General features: G+C 28.5%; 3 protein-coding genes across 3 annotated transcripts in view; 1 reads left to right on the forward strand and 2 right to left on the reverse strand.

The window, feature by feature from the left end:
- Positions 1 to 16,031, forward strand: part of LOC145745979 (allene oxide synthase-lipoxygenase protein-like) — a 60,643-nt gene that overhangs the window by 889 nt on the left and 43,723 nt on the right. The gene's annotated exons all lie outside the window — the stretch shown is intronic.
- Positions 5,593 to 7,224, reverse strand: LOC145745301 (iron-sulfur cluster assembly 1 homolog, mitochondrial-like). Its single transcript, XM_082563337.1, has 4 exons — positions 7,063 to 7,224; positions 6,888 to 6,941; positions 6,392 to 6,497; positions 5,593 to 6,009 (listed from the first exon to the last, which is right to left on the reverse strand). The coding sequence occupies exons 1-4, from the start codon at positions 7,168 to 7,170 to the stop codon at positions 5,861 to 5,863; spliced, it is 417 nt and encodes a 138-aa protein (XP_082419463.1). The 5' UTR covers positions 7,171 to 7,224; the 3' UTR covers positions 5,593 to 5,860.
- Positions 10,307 to 15,892, reverse strand: LOC145744641 (cytosolic carboxypeptidase 6-like). Its single transcript, XM_082562540.1, has 12 exons — positions 15,693 to 15,892; positions 14,747 to 14,869; positions 14,507 to 14,631; positions 14,305 to 14,399; positions 13,432 to 13,654; positions 12,644 to 12,773; positions 12,443 to 12,557; positions 11,896 to 12,007; positions 11,469 to 11,671; positions 11,141 to 11,253; positions 10,968 to 11,067; positions 10,307 to 10,883 (listed from the first exon to the last, which is right to left on the reverse strand). The coding sequence occupies exons 1-12, from the start codon at positions 15,718 to 15,720 to the stop codon at positions 10,757 to 10,759; spliced, it is 1,494 nt and encodes a 497-aa protein (XP_082418666.1). The 5' UTR covers positions 15,721 to 15,892; the 3' UTR covers positions 10,307 to 10,756.

Consider the following 16,031-nt stretch of genomic DNA (forward strand, 5'->3'; position numbering starts at 1 on the left):
GCCTTATGCAATTTATCGGGTTGTTATTATTTTTTTGGATTATTTTTTGTTTGCACATTTAGTACAAAGTTAAATTGTATGCATAATTTCCTTCGTAATTCACTTTTGTCATATTTTTTCGGACTTGTAAAAAAAATTGTAGAGAATCTACTGCCCGTAGTAATAAGCCATTCTCATATCGTGCAATTTTAGATTTTTCATTCAGTAGTTTTGGACACAGGCTTTATAGCGATTGCTTTACTCTTTTTATATCCCTTTTTTGCTTGCGATTTTTTTAAATGCAAAATTCATTAAATTGCTTTACTACTTTTTGTACTAAAATTATATATTATATATAGATCATTATTTTTTAGCTTTGTCTTGTTTATTTTTTGCTACGAAAATATTCTTGTTTTTTAGAAATTTTTTAAATTAAAAAAAAAATATTTTGTTTGTGTGAAAATTTTGCATGCTGTTCCGTAATTTTATGTTTAATGTTTCGAATGTTCGAGTCACCATGACAACGTTTTGTTTTTTAACATAATAATCATTTTCCAATAATGTCTAAATTTTAAACCTATGTAAAACTGGTTTAAAAATTTGAATAAAAATCCAATAATTGGTTTAACCCCTCCAAAAAAAAAATCCTGACACTTGTGACATAATAGAAAAAAAAAATGACTGATTTTGCATGTTCTCTATTTGTGTTTTTGTGCAATAATATTTTTTACTTATTTATTCATAAAAGGCTGATTAATTATGTAACATATTCTTATATAAATCTTATTTTTGGCACTTAACCCTTTCATAAAAACTGGCCCTGTTTGATGCATAATTGCATGAACACTTAGTGTTTAGTGCTGAATTTTGGCCTGCAAGGGTTATTTATACAACTGTGTGCCTGATTAGAAAATCTTTTTTTATTTTTCGATATTCTTATACTTATATTCTTTTATTACTTTGGGTAATTCATTTTTTTAAAAGTTTATTTTTTAGTTATTAAGGTTTTTGTAAATCATGTTTTCTCTTTTTTGGTGATTTTCTGCATAATATTACCCAAGGACTAACCTAATAGCATGTCTTGTATAAATTGACAAATATTCACTAAACTTGCTTTTTGTATTCGGGTCACTTTGTTAATACAATATAAAGCCACAATAAGAACGGACTTGGATGTTGTACTCAATTAATTTTAAGTTCTTAATTTCCTAGTTGGTGACTTACTAATATTACAAAGTTGAAGTGATAGGCCAACATTATATAGGCGTAGGTAGAAATTTAGATGGCAGGGGTATAAAAGAACATACCACTATGCCAAAATCGCCCTGTTTATTAATAGATTATATTATATTCGCAAAGGTCTAAATAACATTAAAGAAAAATCATTTTGAAGAAAAGTTTAGTAGAACAATAGTTACAACACTTTTTTCAATTTGTCGCAGTATAGGCAGGCGGTCATCGATTGACCTATATGCTATAGGCCATATAGACTATTGTTCACAAATAAAATGTAAAAAAACATTTTTAGATTTTAAATTTATCTATTTTAAAGCAACCTTATTGCTCCAATAAGCACATTTTTAAAAAAATAAGGTAAATCTATTTATATATATATATATATTTGAAGTTATGACCAAAAATATAAGATGGTCTAACTTAAATTTTTGATAAAAAATTTCTAAAAAAAACTTAATATTAAAAAATTAAAGGCAATTTTTGTATATGCATGTTGTCAAATTCTGTGCTCAAGTATTATGTAAATAATGGATGCTGTTTTGTTACAGAAACTATAAAGAACGAGTCTGGGAATCAATGCATCAATTTACAAAAAAAAAATTTTATTTTTTTAAAAAAAATTTGTATGCAATCTCATTGGCCAAAAATATCACGTGACCTAATTAAACCCAAAATAAAAATTATCTCAAACTTTTTTTCTACTCAAAATTTTTGCAAAATGTTTTATCTTGAATGTTAGTTAGGCCAATGCGCGCCTAATTAAATATAAAATTTCAGATTTTGAGATTTCATAAATTTTTAATAAAAGTTTCATAACTTTTATGAATATTAATATTTTTAAAAAATATTTTGTAAACACAGTAATTGGACCAGTGCGGTTCTAACACACCAATTATTTTTCGATTTAAAATTTTTTATTTTTTTTTTTAAATTTGTATGCAATATCATTGGCCAAAAATATCACGTGACCTAATGAAAACCAAAATAAAAATTACCTCAAACTTTTGTTTTACTGAAAATTTTCGCGAAAAGTTTTATCTTGAATGTTAGTTAGGCCAAAGTGCGTCTAATAAAATACAAAATTTTAGGTTTTGAGATTTCATAAATTTTTAATAAAAGTTTCATAACTTTTATGAATATTAATATTTTTGAAAAATATTTTGTAAACACAGTAATTGGACCTGTGCGGTTCTAACACAACAATTATTTTTCGATTTAAAATTTTTTATTTTTTTAAAATAATTGTATGCAATATCATTGGCCAAAAATATCACGTGACCTAATGAAAACCAAAATAAAAATTACCTCAAACTTTTGTTTTACTGAAAATTTTCGCGAAATGTTTTATCTTGAATGTTAGTTAGGCCAATGCGCGTGTAATAAAATACAAAATTTTAGGTTTTGAGATTTCATAAATTTTTAATAAAAGTTTCATAACTTTTATGAATATTAATATTTTCGAAAAATATTTTGTAAACACGGTAATTGGACCTGTGCGGTTCTAACACAATAATTATTTTTCGATTTAAAATTTTTAATTTTTTTTAAAAAAATTTGTATGCAATATCATTGGCCAAAAATATCACGTGACCTAATTAAACCCAAAATAAAAATTACCTCAAACTTTTGTTTTACTGAAAATTTTCGCGAAATGTTTTATCTTGAATGTTAGTTAGGCCAATGTGCGTCTAATAAAATACAAAATTTAAGGTTTAGAGATTTCATAAATTTTTAATGAAAGTTTCATAACTTTTATGAATATTAATATTTTTGAAAAATATTTTGTAAACACGGTAATTGGACCTGTGCGGTTCTAACACAACAATTATTTTTCGATTTAAAATTTTTTATTTTTTTAAAAAATTTGTATGCAAAATATCATTGGCCAAAAATATCACGTGACCTAATGAAAACCAAAATAAAAATTACCTCAAACTTTTGTTTTACTGAAAATTTTCGCGAAATGTTTTATCTTGAATGTTAGTTAGGCTAATGCGCGTCTGATAAAATACAAAATTTTAGGTTTTGAGATTTCATAAATTTTTAATAAAAGTTTCATAACTTTTATTAATATTAATTTTTTTGAAAAATATTTTGTAAACACGGTAATTGGACCTGTGCGGTTCTAACACAACAATTATTTTTCGATTTAAAATTTTTAATTTTTTTTTAAAAAATTTGTATGCAATATCATTGGCCAAAAATATCACGTGACCTAATTAAACCCAAAATAAAAATTACCTCAAACTTTTGTTTTACTGAAAATTTTCGCAAAATGTTTTATCTTGAATGTTAGTTAGGCCAATGCGCGTCTAATAAAATACAAAATTTTAGGTTTTGAGATTTCATAAATTTTTAATAAAAGTAGCATAACTTTTATGAATATTAATATTTTCAAAAAATATTATGTAAACACGGTAATCGGACCTGTGCGGTTCTAACACAACAATTATTTTTCGATTTAAAATTTTAAATTTTTTTTTAAAAAATTTGTATGCAATACCATTGGCCAAAAATATCACGTGACCTAATTAAACCCAAAATAAAAATTACCTCAAACTTTTGTTTTACTGAAAATTTTCGCGAAATGTTTTATCTTGAATGTTAGTTAGGCCAATGCGCGTCTAATAAAATACAAAATTTTAGGTTTTGAGATTTCATAAATTTTTAATAAAAGTAGCATAACTTTTATGAATATTAATATTTTCAAAAAATATTATGTAAACACGGTAATCGGACCTGTGCGGTTCTAACACAACAATTATTTTTCGATTTAAAATTTTAAATTTTTTTTTAAAAAATTTGTATGCAATACCATTGGCCAAAAATATCACGTGACCTAATTAAACCCAAAATAAAAATTACCTCAAACTTTTGTTTTACTGAAAATTTTCGCGAAATGTTTTATCTTGAATGTTAGTTAGGCCAATGCGCGTCTAATAAAATACAAAATTTTAGGTTTTGAGATTTCATAAATTTTTAATAAAAGTTTCATAATTCTTATGAATATTAATATTTTCGAAAAATATTTTGTAAACAAGGTAATTGGACCTGTGCGGTTCTAACACAACAATTATTTTTCGATTTAAAATTTTTAATTTTTTTTCAAAAAATTTGTATGCAATCTCATTGGCCAAAAATATCACGTGACCTAATGAAACCCAAAATAAAAATTACCTCAAACTTTTGTTTTACTCAAAATTTTCGCGAAATGTTTTATCTTGAATGTTAGTTAGGCCAATGTGCGTCTAATAAAATACAAAATTTTAGGTTTTGAGATTTCATAAATTTTTAATAAAAGTTTCATAACATTTATGAATATTAATATTTTCGAAAAATATTTTGTAAACACGGTAATTGGACCTGTGCGATTCTAACACAACAATTATTTTTCGATTTAAAATTTTTTATTTTTTTTTTTTAAATTTGTATGCAATATCATTGGCAAAAAATATCACGTGACCTAATTAAACCCAAAACAAAAATTACCTCAAACTTTTGTTTTACTGAAAATTTTCGCGAAATGTTTTATTTTGAATGTTAGTTAGGCCAATGCGCGTGTAATAAAATACAAAATTTTAGGTTTTGAGATTTTATAAATTTTTAATAAAAGTTTCATAACTTTTATGAATATTAATATTTTCGAAAAATATTTTGTAAACACGGTAATTGGACCTGTGCGGTTCTAACACAACAATTATTTTTCGATTTAAAAAGTTTTATTTTTTTTTTTAAATTTGTAGGCAATATCATTGGCCAAAAATATCACGTGACCTAATTAAACCCAAAATAAAAATTACCTCAAACTTTTGTTTTACTGAAAATTTTCGCGAAATGTTTTATCTTGAATGTTGGTTAGGCCAATGCGCGTCTAATAAAATACAAAATTTTAGGTTTTGAGATTTCATAAATTTTTAATAAAAGTTTTATAACTTTTTAATTACCAATAAAAAACACTACCTAACTGTCACACAATCTATCTATTAAAAATTTTATAACTGAATAACACTTTAGATTTACGCGGTAAAAACTCCCATTGTTATTTAAAAGCATATATTGTAATTTTTGTGTTACGGAACAGAGATTACTGTTACGCAACAGAGAATACCAACAGCCAATCACGTACGATATTTTGGTCAGGTTGATTAAGTCAGACTCGTTTTAAACTTTTAAAATAAAAACTAAATCCGGGGTTTTCCCTGCGGAGTTGTCAATTAAATTTAGATCATGTTTAACTGTCCATTCTGAGTTAACAAATTAAAAATAATTAATTACCGTTATTTTTGGAAATTTTTTTTTAAAACATAAAGACAACCCTCAAATCTTAATAAAACAAGCAATTACTTACTAGTAGTAATTAAATTTTTAAAATAAAAGGATTGTAACATAATCTGATAATAAACAACATACCAAAATTTTAGAACTTGTTATTCACAAACAAAAGTTAACCCAATTTAAAATTCAGTAAGTTTACATAAATACATTGACAATCACAATATGTTTTAAAACCGAAGATTCAATTGATAATAATTAGTATAAATTTATTTTTAAGTTTCTACCACTTCAGTGAATTTGTTAACTTCTTTAACTATACAACAATGCAAAATAAATAAAATTTAAATAAAAAAAGGTAAAAAAACTTTTGTCAAATATTAAAGCTTTCGCCACAGCCACATGTCCCTTTAATGTTTGGATTATTAAAAATAAATTCGCTTCCTAGTTTATCCTCGACGAAATCCATTTCAGTGCCGAGTAAAGTCATTTGTGCCTTTGAGTCAATAAAAATTTTAACACCTAAAAAGAAAAAAACATTTAACTTTAATGGTTCGATATTTTATTTAACCTATTTAAACATAATCCTATTAGCACATTACTATTACATTGTAATCAATAGCATGCCCAATGAATGGAATTTTATTTGTTATGATATGATGCCAACTCTTAACTCATATTTGCATGTGATATATTAACCTGCACACCACAAATGGCAATTTTATTTATTTTGTGGGTCTATAAATTGGACTGCCCACCAAGCTCCATTATATAAAGATGTATATAAATTATAAATATATTTTGAATTAATTACAAACCTTTAAAAAACATCAAAAAGTCATACAATATGCTTGTAATTTTTATCTATTAAATCAAAAATATATTATTTTTTTGTTTAGCTTACCATCTTGTAAAACCTCTTCATCAAATTTTGCTTTTTTATCGGTGAAGTCAAGTGTATAGGACATGCCATTACAGCCTCTTTGCTTTACACCCACTTTAAGTGCTATCTATTTAAAATTTCAGAAAAAGTTAAAATATTCGTTTTAGCAAAAAAATAAAAATGGTGAAAATTGTAACTTCATTTATTTCACACTCAGTTAAATAACCGGCTAACTTTTATAACAAAAAAAATTTTAAAACCAAAAGTTTAAAAAATTTATATATTCATTAATAACAAGATGCTTTGTCTATAAATACACCTTGAAAGTGTGAACAGTAACTTCTGTTAAGTCTTAAGACCAATCAACAGGTTATTACATAAAAAATATAAATGTTAATGTATTTTATAAAAATAACATATATACACTAAGTAATTTAAATTAATAAAAGCAAACTATCGTGTTTTTTAAAAGCAAAAAGAATTAAAAATGTCACGTTAACAATTTTTTTTTTCTTACATTTTCTGGTTTGTCTCTTTTTAATTCCTTAATTCGATTTATTGCAGATTGGGTCTAAACCAAATTCATTTTTATAGTTAATAACTGCAATTTTACAACAACTAAGGTTACATTCATACATTGGATTAAGAAATAAAAAGCTAAAAATAAACGTATTTATTTTTATGATATTTACCAGAACCAGAGCTTGTTTAGTTGGAATTATTCTTCTACCTTTAACTGCTCTTACAGAAGCTCCAATATTCCGTGACTGCATAAATATTATCCATGTTGAACGAAGCATGTGTCAAAGTTTTAGTTTTCCTGTTTCGTTGTAAAATCTCTTAACTTTCAGATTGTTTTTGTTAAAATAAAAACAATGCGCAAAGAAGGTAACTTTATGTGCATCTTGGGTTTTTTTCATTACATTCTTTGTTGTAAACAACTTATCCTTAATATACCAAACGAATTATATCAAAAATTATTTTAAATTTAATTAACTTTTTTGATCAAAAATGTATAATAAAAAAATGTTTTATTTTTATTTTTTATCTTATGCAACGCATTTTGTTATTCATAGTACATCGCGCCACTCCAAAAAATTTACGATTTAATTCCTTTTTATAAAAATTTAATACCCCCTAAATAAATATAATGCATTTAAAAACTTTGTCATATATTCAATGGGCCTTCTTTTACATTTTATAGGGACGGTTTGTAAAAGCTCACAAAGAAAATATGTACAACTTTAGACAGATTTTTGCTCAACGTTTGAATTCTGAATTAATTAAATTAATGCTGTTGCGTCTGTTGCAATTTTTGATGAAATTTAAATTTTACTTACCTAAAATTCTTGTTTGGGTGGTTTACAATTGGGATTATGTGCTGATTTTAGTGTTGGTTCGTTCCCTTTTGCCGTATATGTTCTACACTTACCATATTCAACCATACTTGGCAGAGAAATGGTGGGACTGGCCAAGATACAATGACTGGCAAATTGAAGGACAAGTTCCAATATACGAGGATAATGCTGATTTAAGGAATTTCTACGAATTGCGAAATTTGGAAAAACATGAAATTCTAAGGCCAAACGCAAGTTATACAAATCAGGTATAAAACTTATAAACAAAATTCTAAACAAAAAATTTTGTACCTGTTTTATGTTTTTTTTTAAACTTTTTTACACGCTTTGATGTTTTTTTTTATAAGTTTTCACAAACATTAAAATCACAAGTTATTTATGTTATAGAAAGAAAAGTTGATCTTGTTTAACGAAGTTCCTTACAATGAGACAATTATTTACGGACAGGAAAATGCACAATGTGGAGGAAAATGTACAATTCTTTACAACGAAAGTTTACGAGAATTTGCTGATGTTATTGTTTACCAGGAGGGATTTATAAATATTAACGAAACCAGGTAAGTAAATGAAAAACAAAAATTTTGCATGTGGTTAGATATTTGCATATTTACAACTTAATAGGTTTTTAATTACCCTTTGGTTTGATGTTTAGTATGTAAATGCTTCCATTTACAGCTAGTTAAATTAGTATGTAAATGATTTTTATGGTTTTATTCTAGTATGTAAATGCTTTCATTATCAGCTACTCTATCAATCGAAACTTACAAGGCACTTAATGCTAGTAAAAACGTTATTTGCCTTTTTAGCTTTTTAATTACTTGCCTATTGAATAACAAGTTTTACAAGCAGTCCACCTAAATCAATAAATAGTTAAATAGTAGTAACCAGAATTCACATTACAAACATTTATCTAAGCTAATAAAACGCCATTGTTAAGTAAAGTACAAAAATAGTTTTTTTCATAATTTTTGTAACCTTGTGTTGTAGGCCACCGAACCAACTGTATGCATGGTTGAACTTGGAAAGCCCTTCAGGTTTACTTAGAACCAGAGAATGGAGTTTTCTTGAATATAATCAAACTTTTAACCTCACTATGACTTACAGGTATTAGGCTAAAGCCAAAAAATTAATTACCGCGCTTTAAACCATCACCACATATTAATCAGACTTCGCATAACAATTTTTAGCATGAATTCTCCTTATGAGCGATTAATCCCTTAATTAATTAATCTACAGGCGGGATTCCGATATATATTTTCCGTACTTTGACTTTAACGAAATTAAAGAGGAAATTAGGAAAGCAAATCCACCTCTAAGCAATAATTTCGCGGCAAACAAGCTTAAATTGTCGGCTTGGGTATCGAGCAATTCTATCGCTACTAAAGGTAAAACCGTTTTTTTTTAGACTAGCTTACTTTAGCAAACATATTCCCTTATAATTGGGCAGCATGGACAGCACAAAATTCTATAATGCCATCATTAGTAAACCAAAGGCTGTACCTTTGGTTTTGTTGAATTTTTATGAATGATGCATTTAATAACAAATGATGATTACATTAGGTGCACCACAAAGAATTCGTATGATGTTGCAATTGATTTCAAATGGCTTGAAAGTGGATATTTACGGAAGAGCATTTTTAAACCAACTGCCAGGGACTTGGTTAGATGTCCCCGAGCATCTTTCAATTTACAAGTTCTACTTTGCGATGGAAAACTCACTGCACTGTCGGGATTATATTACCGAAAAAACGTGGTGGAATTCCTTACGTGCCGGGGTCGTTCCGGTGATTTGGGGTCCGACTAGGGAAGACGTAAAAGATGCACTTCCGCCTGGATCTTATATCTTCATCGAGGACTTTTCAACACCACGTGACCTCGTAGCGTACCTAGAATACTTAGATAATAATGAGGATAAATATTTGGCCTATTTTGCTTGGCGAAATATAATTAATTACCCCCGACCAAGTGCAGCGCCTGAAATGAAATTTTGCCAGCTGTGTAGGTTGCTACACGACGACGACCAGTTCAAGATAGAAAATGGTTATAGACCACAGCGGGTTTTGGAAAATTTACAAGAATGGTGGTACATCAAGGAAACAAGAACCTGCTTGCAACCTTACACACACACAGAAATGACTTTTGGATTTTACTACATTACGCTCTTAGATTACGAATTGAAATTTGGGTTTATACGATTTTATTATTCCTATTGCACAGTTTTGTGCATTTTCATGACCCTTATTCATTTAGTTAAGGTAAAGTTTTTGGGCAATGTTACGTCGGTAGTACTAAAAAGAATTGTTCGTTATGCCAAAAACCTAAAATATTTGCTACTTAAAAATAAACATTTTAAAAACTTGATAGCGCATCCAATATGGGCTAAAACAACAAGTTTGGTAAATCATTATTGGTTTACACATTGTTACGGAAAAATTATCAACCAAAAATGCAAGTTGGAAAATTTAAACTTTTATCAATGCGCGAAAAACCAGAATAAATAAAAATAATTTAAAGCAAAATCAAAAAATCTTTACCTAATTTATGAATGATTCTAACTTTACAAAATTATCTGAAATAGACTTTCCAGTGAAATATTTAATTTGTTTTTTTCATACATCTACATAAAAATTACAAAATAATGTTCTGTTAGAGGTACACTATAAATGCCTAATATTGAGTATAATGTTGATTCTTACACAATTTATCTTATTACTTACCGTAACCATTCAATAAACCTGTTTAAAAATCATTCTGGTAAGTAGGAAAAAAGCAGCACTTCGATTAAAAAATGGTACTAAATGTTATTAAAATGTGTTATTGTTTTAAATTAACAGTGTTTATACCATAGTAAAAAAAAAATTAAGACAATTACTTTAACACTACTGTTTAATAAACATGGGCTGTAAAAAAGGTAAATTTTGTGTTAAAATTCAAAAAAAGGTTTAAAATAGTTAAAGATAATTTCATTTTATTATTTAAAAATGTAAAAATTGTTGATACATTGTTTTGTTTATTTAAATTTTCCAAACTAATATCGATTATCTTTTGATTTTAGTTTTGGAACGGGAGAAATTGTCGTCTGTCTGATTCCTGATCCTCCATTGCTGGAAGATGAACTTCCAGAGACTCTCTTCTTTTTTGTTTTCTCTTTTTCCCTGAATCAAAAAATTGAGAAAAGTAAAATTAGAAAAATGTTTATCAAACTATATTTATATTTTTTAAATAAAAAGTTAAGCTACCTAAACTGAATACTTGCTCCAGTCGGTTTAGGCACAAGTTGGGAATTAAGTTTGTAGTAATCTGTGAACGTTTTAGCTAAGTTACGACCAACACGAATGTCTAAAAAAATTCAATTATATTTAAATTCTTACAAAAACAAAATTGTAATTTGACATTACAAATGTATATTTACAAGTTTCTTCAGTATAGGGTATTGGGTTTGGAGATAGACCATTAAAGTAATTGTAGAAAGAAACTTCTAAAGTATAACAGTAAGAAGATTCGTCCAAAATGCCGCCTAAAAACCTAAAAAAAAACTTTTTTGAAACTTTTATATTTATGTCGTAACTTAGTTAGTAATGCTAGCTGATTATTAACATGTTTACGTATTTATTAGGATATTACAACAAGTAAGAAATAAGATTTTGTACTGAAACATTACAATACCATATAAGTTAAGATATAAAAAAAACATTGTTAATAACGTTTACAAAATTAATTTTTAAGTATATTGTTCTTACCTTCTTCCAGTTCCAGCCTTTACAACATCTCGGTTGAAAGCAGTATTCGCAAAACTAAAATCCTCAGCGTTTCCACACATGAGTCTTGGAAACACTGCTTGTCGCTGAAACCTTTCTTCGTCGTCGTAAATATTTCCGTACATGAAACAGTTGCTCAAAGTTGAGTGGGCGTGAACATCAATGTAAAAATCAATATCAAGATTCTAAAAAGTTTTTAATATTAATTGACACTTTTTATTTAATTGTTGCTTGGACCTGCATTTGACTAATTTAACTTATTAAGGTCAAAACATTTACTAACACTGCCTGTAACAGTTTAAACTAAAACTATTGGCCCATTGAAAACCTCTTTCTATTGCACTTACAACCTTTGTATAATATACATTTAAAATTAGTTTAGAAAAGTGGGTATTATAAACTTATGTACTGGATTTGAATGTAGGTTCATTAGATATTGTTTGGTGGCATGTAAAGTGGGGTGAGCCCATGGTGACGGATCTTGCCAGTGCCGATTCAAATCAAATCCCATTAATGAACATCTATAATAGAATAAAAAAAATATTTCCAAGTTGGTAAAACCATCTTAAAGATAGTTTTAATAGCTATATGCAGTTTGTATATATACCAAAGTTGCATAAAAAAATAAAAGATAGAAAATAATTTATTTTGACTGGCAGCATGGTATTGTGGTCAGAAAACTTGTTTTACAAGGACCTGGGTTCGATCCCCACTACTCTTATGCTGTAAACTACATACTGCTCTTAAACTATAAACAAACTCCTGCTGAGCCAAAACTTAATATATTTTTTAAAACCCAAACTACCAAATGCAACTTAAGACTGGGTTGAAGTAAGTGACGTTACTCTGTGTTTGGGTCACAAAGTTGATCTTTTTACACCAAGGATAAATAAATACATATACGAAAGGTTTAATTACTAAGTGTTATTGATCAAAATTAGAACAAATTTGTTTACCTGTAATTTCCAAGATATACTCCATCAGGATTTAACATTGGAACAACTTTAAAAATGACATTATCTCTCAAAACTCTTGCCATTGGATGACCACTTACTATAAAGTCAATAAATCCTACAAACATAAACGAGAAAATTTTATTCTTAACATTTTATCTTAATGTTTATTTTCGTGTAATATCATACAAATTTTATTCCAACCTTGAATAATATGCGAAGATGGGGATTCCCCTGGGTGAACTCTACCCGTGACAAACACAACATTTCTTCTTTCCCCCTCGTTCAAGTTATCGGGAGATGTTATGGTTAGTAGATCTAACTTCCGTTGTTGCTAAAAGGGTTAAAAAGTGAATTAATATTTCTAAAAACTTTTAATTTCAATAAGTAAACCATTTGTTTACATTTATTTATCCTCATTGTGGAAAGATAGATTTCGTGACCTAAACTTAGAGTAACATCGGTTACCCCGACTAGTCTTGAGTTGCCTTTGACAGTTTGAAATATTATTAATTTTGAAAATAATATTATTAATATTTTTTAAATATTATTAAACCAGCAGCGTCGTGTAGTGGTAAGAACGCTTGCTACACCACACATGAGGTCACTGCTCTCATTCTGTAGCACCATTGAGTAAGGCGCTATAAAAGGTATGAACTTCTGCTGAGCCAGCACTTAATCAGCAGTATAATTATCAGGCAATTATAATCTATAATATCTCAAACTGCCACAGGCAACTCGAGACTGGGTCGGAGTAACTGATGTTACTCTATGTTTAAGTTGCGCATTCAACTTTCCCACATCGAGGATAAAGATATATACAAAATTTCAATTGCGCTATAATTATAAGTTGATGATTAAGTGTTGGTTCAGCAGAAGTTCATACTGTTTATATTGCCTAACACCAGAGCACTACAGTATAAGAGCAGTGGTGGTCGTATAACTGATAAGACAATAACAAAATTAGTTTAAAAAAGCATTTCAAAACTTACTACTGTAAGAGTCAAGAGCTCTCTTTTGAAATACGGAAATTGTTTTCTTTCTATTCTTTCCAAATAAGTTTGCAGCCGGGTATAAGTATAAGGGTAAGAGTAAGAGAAATAATAAATCTCATTGTCATCTGCTTTGTCAAAGCAAAACGCAAATGACATGACATAGTTTTTGCGGTGGTCGGGACAGCGATAATAATACACTGTTTTAGATGGTATCCTTTGCCTGAAAAAAAAATATATATTAAAATTAATTTGTAGAAAACAATTTAAATTTTCTATTGATTTAAATAAGTTAAATTATTATAAATGGAAAGCCCGCACGCCTGTAAGTAAATTTCTTTTTTAGTGTAAAAACTCAATTTAAATATTTTACATAAATAATTTATTGAGTTTGACTTGACAATAATAGCCCTGTAAAAACATATTCCTATTCACAATGCAATTTAGAAATAATAAAAATCCTTCAGTCCATTGTTAGTTTACCCGTTTTTATTTAAAAGCGAGATAAAATTTTCATTAAAATCAATTGAGCCGGTTTTATTTTTTTTAAATAAACAATTTTTTTGTTAAAGGTCAAGTTTTATGTCAATTTTTTTTTCTTGAAAATATTTTTATCCTCAATGTGGGAAAGTCAAATGCGTGACTTAAACATAGAGTAACATCAGTTACTCCGACCCAGTCTCAAGTTGCCTGTGGCAGTTTGGGATATTATAGATTATAATTACCCAATAATTATTCTGCTGATTAAGTGCTGGCTCAGCAGGAGTTTTGCCTTACTCAAGGATGTTACAGCATGAGATCAGTGGGGATTGAACCCACGACCTACACCACGCTACCGGTTCCATTTTTTTAACTGAATAAAATAAATCTTACCACTTAGGTCTACTTGTTGATTTAACGACTGGTGACATTCCTTCGCGATATAAACTTTTGGTTTTACTGAAGTTAACCACATTGAAAATAATTCTCTAGAAAATAAAAACCAGCACAATTAAAAGACCAAATTCTATTTTTTCAAGTTTTTTTAACCAATTACTATATACACAAAAAAACTTAAATTTTTGGAGTAAAAAACCTGGTCCGGTCTGACATTTTCCACAGTGAAGTTAAACCAAACTCTAAATCTTGGGTTGCAAGTGTCAGGTCTAACAAATAAGTCGTATTCATGTTCTGTTATGTAGTCTACTCTACCCAAGTTACCTGAGAAAATTTTTTTAAATTAAAAAAAATTATTCAAAAAAATTATCAAATGTAATAAAACATTTTTATTGTTTAGAAGGCTTAACCACAAGCATGGCTTTAATATTGCATTTACCACTTTCAAAACAAGCATCAAAAATTAGATGTCCCTTCTTAGTTTTTCCAGTATAACCTGGTGGAACAACAACTAGCTTGTTTACATTTCCCACAACTGCATCATCCCCACTGTCAGAACTTCCTGAATAAAAAAGTAGCATTTCATATAAAATCGTATAGTCTTAACCTGTAAGGTAAGAGTGGGTTTTGATATCCAAACATGAAAAATTGTACTACAAGGGTATTCACTGTTCACCCAGGCCCAGTTTTTACCTTTAAAATAAATAAATGCAGTAAAAATCAAACTTAAAGGCATGATGCTATGAAACCAGGTGATTTAATCCATGCCACTTATTCACATTTTAAAATATAATAACTTCTTATATAATGTATATCATACCAATTAGCCAGTCTGGAAAGTTGAGCAGTTTTTTTTTTGTATATATCTTTATCCTCGATGTGGGAAAGTCTAATCGCGACTTAAACATAGAGTAACAACTGTTACTCCGACCCAGTCCCAAGTTGCCTTTAGCAGTTTGGGATAATATAGATTATAATTGTCCGATAATTATACTGCTGATTAAGTGCTGGCTCAGTAGGAGTTCATACCGTTTATAGCGCCTTACTTAAGGGTGCTACAGCATGAGGTCAGTGGGGATTGAACCCACAACCCCATGGTGGTGTAGCAAGTGTTCTTACCACTACACCACGCTGCCGGTAAACGAGATCACTTGTGTGCAAGCTTAAAAATTGGCATGACCCACATGCACTCTAATTTATGTTAGCGTATTTACCTTTAATTTCGTATTTACTTTAAAAGCCAGGCGTGCAAAACGCAAACTTAACACGTGCATATTTTTCAATGAAAAATATCTAGTGTGTGCACGCTGCCCTATTTTCCAAACTGACCAATTGGCTGTAACTTATATATACAATTATGACGATTTTAACCTAAAAATGCTAACCTGAATCAGCACGTTTTCCATCACCCATATTGACCAAACTATTTTTCCGAATTTAATAAATCTGATAGAGCGTTGCTTGATAGCCTACTGCTAGATTTTTTAAGCTAATTTTTATTCAAAATGTGACCAACTCTCGTTTAACATTTTAACCAAATCAGTGCATTAATAAAATGCACTGCGCCTTAACCTTGAAGTAGAATAAACCTATAAAAATAAACGATACGGTATATTTATAAAAACGACTTTTGTACTTGTAATATCTGAATATAGTTTTTTCTAAAAAAAACTTTCGCAATATTCTCACGTTTCCTTAACAGCGTCCATCACAACAAAGTACTT

The sequence above is a fragment of the Corella eumyota genome, chromosome 3 (assembly GCF_963082875.1).
Source record: "Corella eumyota chromosome 3, kaCorEumy4.1, whole genome shotgun sequence".
Taxonomy (NCBI): domain Eukaryota; kingdom Metazoa; phylum Chordata; class Ascidiacea; order Phlebobranchia; family Corellidae; genus Corella; species Corella eumyota.

What these genes read in the sequence shown, in the direction of transcription:
- LOC145745301 (XM_082563337.1), bottom strand. Translation starts at nt 7,170, where the DNA reads ATGCTTCGTTCAACATGGATAATATTTATGCAGTCACGGAATATTGGA. An exon ending in CTAAACAAGCTCTGGTTCTG is followed by an intron (nt 6,942 to 7,062) that starts GTAAATATCATA and finishes AATTTGGTTTAG; the next exon opens with ACCCAATCTGCAATAAATCG. An exon ending in TGAAGAGGTTTTACAAGATG is followed by an intron (nt 6,010 to 6,391) that starts GTAAGCTAAACA and finishes TTTTCTTTTTAG; the next exon opens with GTGTTAAAATTTTTATTGAC.
- LOC145744641 (XM_082562540.1), bottom strand. Translation starts at nt 15,720, where the DNA reads ATGGGTGATGGAAAACGTGCTGATTCAG. An exon ending in AGCTCTTGACTCTTACAGTA is followed by an intron (nt 12,774 to 13,431) that starts GTAAGTTTTGAA and finishes TAACCCTTTTAG; the next exon opens with CAACAACGGAAGTTAGATCT. An exon ending in AAGGCTGGAACTGGAAGAAG is followed by an intron (nt 11,254 to 11,468) that starts GTAAGAACAATA and finishes GTTTTTTTTTAG; the next exon opens with GTTTTTAGGCGGCATTTTGG.